Below are 2,140 nucleotides of genomic sequence, written 5' to 3'. Positions count from 1 at the left end.
CACACACACACACACACACACACACACGCACACACACACCGCGTCATCCTCTGACTGTCCAGCAGCCACTTCCTGCCGGGTGAACTCTCCCTTCCCTCAGAAACTGCACAGTGTCCGTGTGTGTCTGTGTGTGTGCACTTGCCTAGCTTCTTATAGTACTGCTCCCATGCTTTGGAGTAGTCCATCTGTCCTGTCTGAGCCAAACTGTGACCTACACACACACACACACACACACACACACACAGACAGCTTCAGCCGCTGAACTGCAGACCAGCAGCTCTGAGCTTCTGACCACCAACCTGGTGCTGCTCTGAACTCACCACTAACCCAGGCAGGAGGAAGCAGCTGGGCTGCAGCTAGAGCTGTGTGTGTGTGTGTGTGTGTGTGTGTGTGTGTGGTCCCACCTGGGTCCTGCTGTCCCGGGTTCTGCCAGCTGGTCTGGTAGGTGTTCCCCCAAACGCCGGTCACAAACGGCTGGCCGCTGCTGCAGACACAAACACCTGGTGAACACCTGCTTACAACCGGCCAATCATATCGTCAGCTCACATTCAGCCGAAAATCTAATCAATAATCTGAAATTGATCAGATTATCTGACTGTAATCTGAAACAAGATGGGATTTCTGACTGGTGGTGAAAATGTAAAAACGGGATTTTGAGCCGTTTGACCCAAAACCTGTAGAACAGATCTATAGATCTATAGAGGAGGATCTATAGAGAAGGATCTATAGAGAAGGATCTATAGATCTATAGACCCTCCTATATTGAAAAAAACAGTAATTTGTATTTTTCTGTTTTATAAACAACCAGGAAGAAACGCTCTGGACTGATTCACGACATTCAGCTCCTCATTTCCTGTTTAAACCTGAAGACGGAGCCTCTGATTGGCTGGGAGGCTCCTGTGAACAGCTCAGAGGTCAGAGGTTCTTACTTCTGGTGGGCGGCAGGGCCCTGGGTGAAGGGGCTGAAGCCAAATCCTCCGTTGCTCATGATCCCCGATCCCTGCAGGGAGACGAGACGGAATCGTGAGCGCGGACCGGGCTGGCCAGAACCCAGGCCGGACCCCCAGCGGAGCGCGTTCGGGCGGCTCACCCCGATCTTGTCGTCGATGAGCTGGCGGGCGACCTCCATCTGCTGGGCGGAGCCGCGGATGGTGAAGACCCGGGTGTTGGGGTCGGTGGAGGGCGGAGGGTTCCTCTGCAGCTCCACATGGGCACCAGACTGCTGGTTGATGCTCTTGATGGTTTCACCACCTGCAGGGAGGAGCACGCATCACTTCCTGCTCACCAGGACCAGAACCAGAAACAGGACCAGAACCTGATCAGCTGGACTCATGAGGAACTCTGCTCCTGGTTCTGATGGGCCCACACAGACCCAGTCAGAACCAAAAGAACCATCAGAACCTGCCTCTGGTTCTGATGGTTCTGACCGGAGGTCCAACGGATCACTGAAATATTTTCTGGTTTTCTAAATGAAAAAGCTGTTTTACTGAATGATTAGTGACGATCAGTCGATTAGCTGGTTCAGTAATCAATAATCAATATCTGGAGGAAACTAAAAGATGATCGGCTGAAATAAATTAAACCAAAACTGAAGAAAATAGAGAAACATTTCACAGTTCAGGGAAACCTTCAGTTTTAGGTTCTGGAAATAAAATCTCATAATTTGAACCTTTAATATATAATTAATAATCAGATAATCAATAATAACTGAGCTCCTTTTGATCAGCCAATAAAGGAATCCAGTTATTGACCTACAGACAATAAATCAATAAAATTATTTAAATCAGGAAGTCAATTGTTAGTTTATTGCATCTTTTATTCATAATTTTTCATAAGAGAAAAATCTGCAGGATGAAACGATGTCAGAATAATTGATCACTAAAATAATCAATCGCTTTTCTCCTCCTGTCTCAGAGATCAGATCCATTTATTTCAGCCGAGAAAAAAACATCAACGGGGACGCAGAGTGTGTGTGCAGAGTGTGTGTGTGCGGAGTGTGTGTGTGTGTGCAGAGTGTGTGTGTGCAGAGTGTGTGTGCAGAGTGTGTGTGTGCGGAGTGTGTGTGCGGAGTGTGTGTGTGTGTGCAGAGTGTGTGTGTGCAGAGTGTGTGTGTGCAGGGTGTGTGTGTGTGTGCGTGCAG

At 48.4% G+C, this 2,140-nt stretch overlaps 1 protein-coding gene across 1 annotated transcript in view; it reads right to left on the bottom strand.

Annotated features, from left to right (window-relative positions):
- Positions 1 to 2,140, bottom strand: part of LOC103129629 (far upstream element-binding protein 3-like) — a 16,297-nt gene that overhangs the window by 5,461 nt on the left and 8,696 nt on the right. Inside the window, exons 13-15 of the mRNA XM_007540795.2 lie at positions 1,091 to 1,251; positions 930 to 1,000; positions 405 to 484 (exon numbers count right to left, since the gene is read on the bottom strand). Coding sequence (XP_007540857.1) covers positions 405 to 484; positions 930 to 1,000; positions 1,091 to 1,251 — 312 coding nt within the window. The remainder of the gene's footprint in view (positions 1 to 404; positions 485 to 929; positions 1,001 to 1,090; positions 1,252 to 2,140) is intronic.

The sequence above is a fragment of the Poecilia formosa genome, unplaced genomic scaffold (genome assembly GCF_000485575.1).
Source record: "Poecilia formosa unplaced genomic scaffold, Poecilia_formosa-5.1.2 Scaffold561, whole genome shotgun sequence".
Taxonomy (NCBI): Eukaryota; Metazoa; Chordata; class Actinopteri; order Cyprinodontiformes; family Poeciliidae; genus Poecilia; species Poecilia formosa.
Note: the sequence above shows the minus strand (reverse complement) of the source record. Positions and strands in the feature narration are given on the sequence as shown.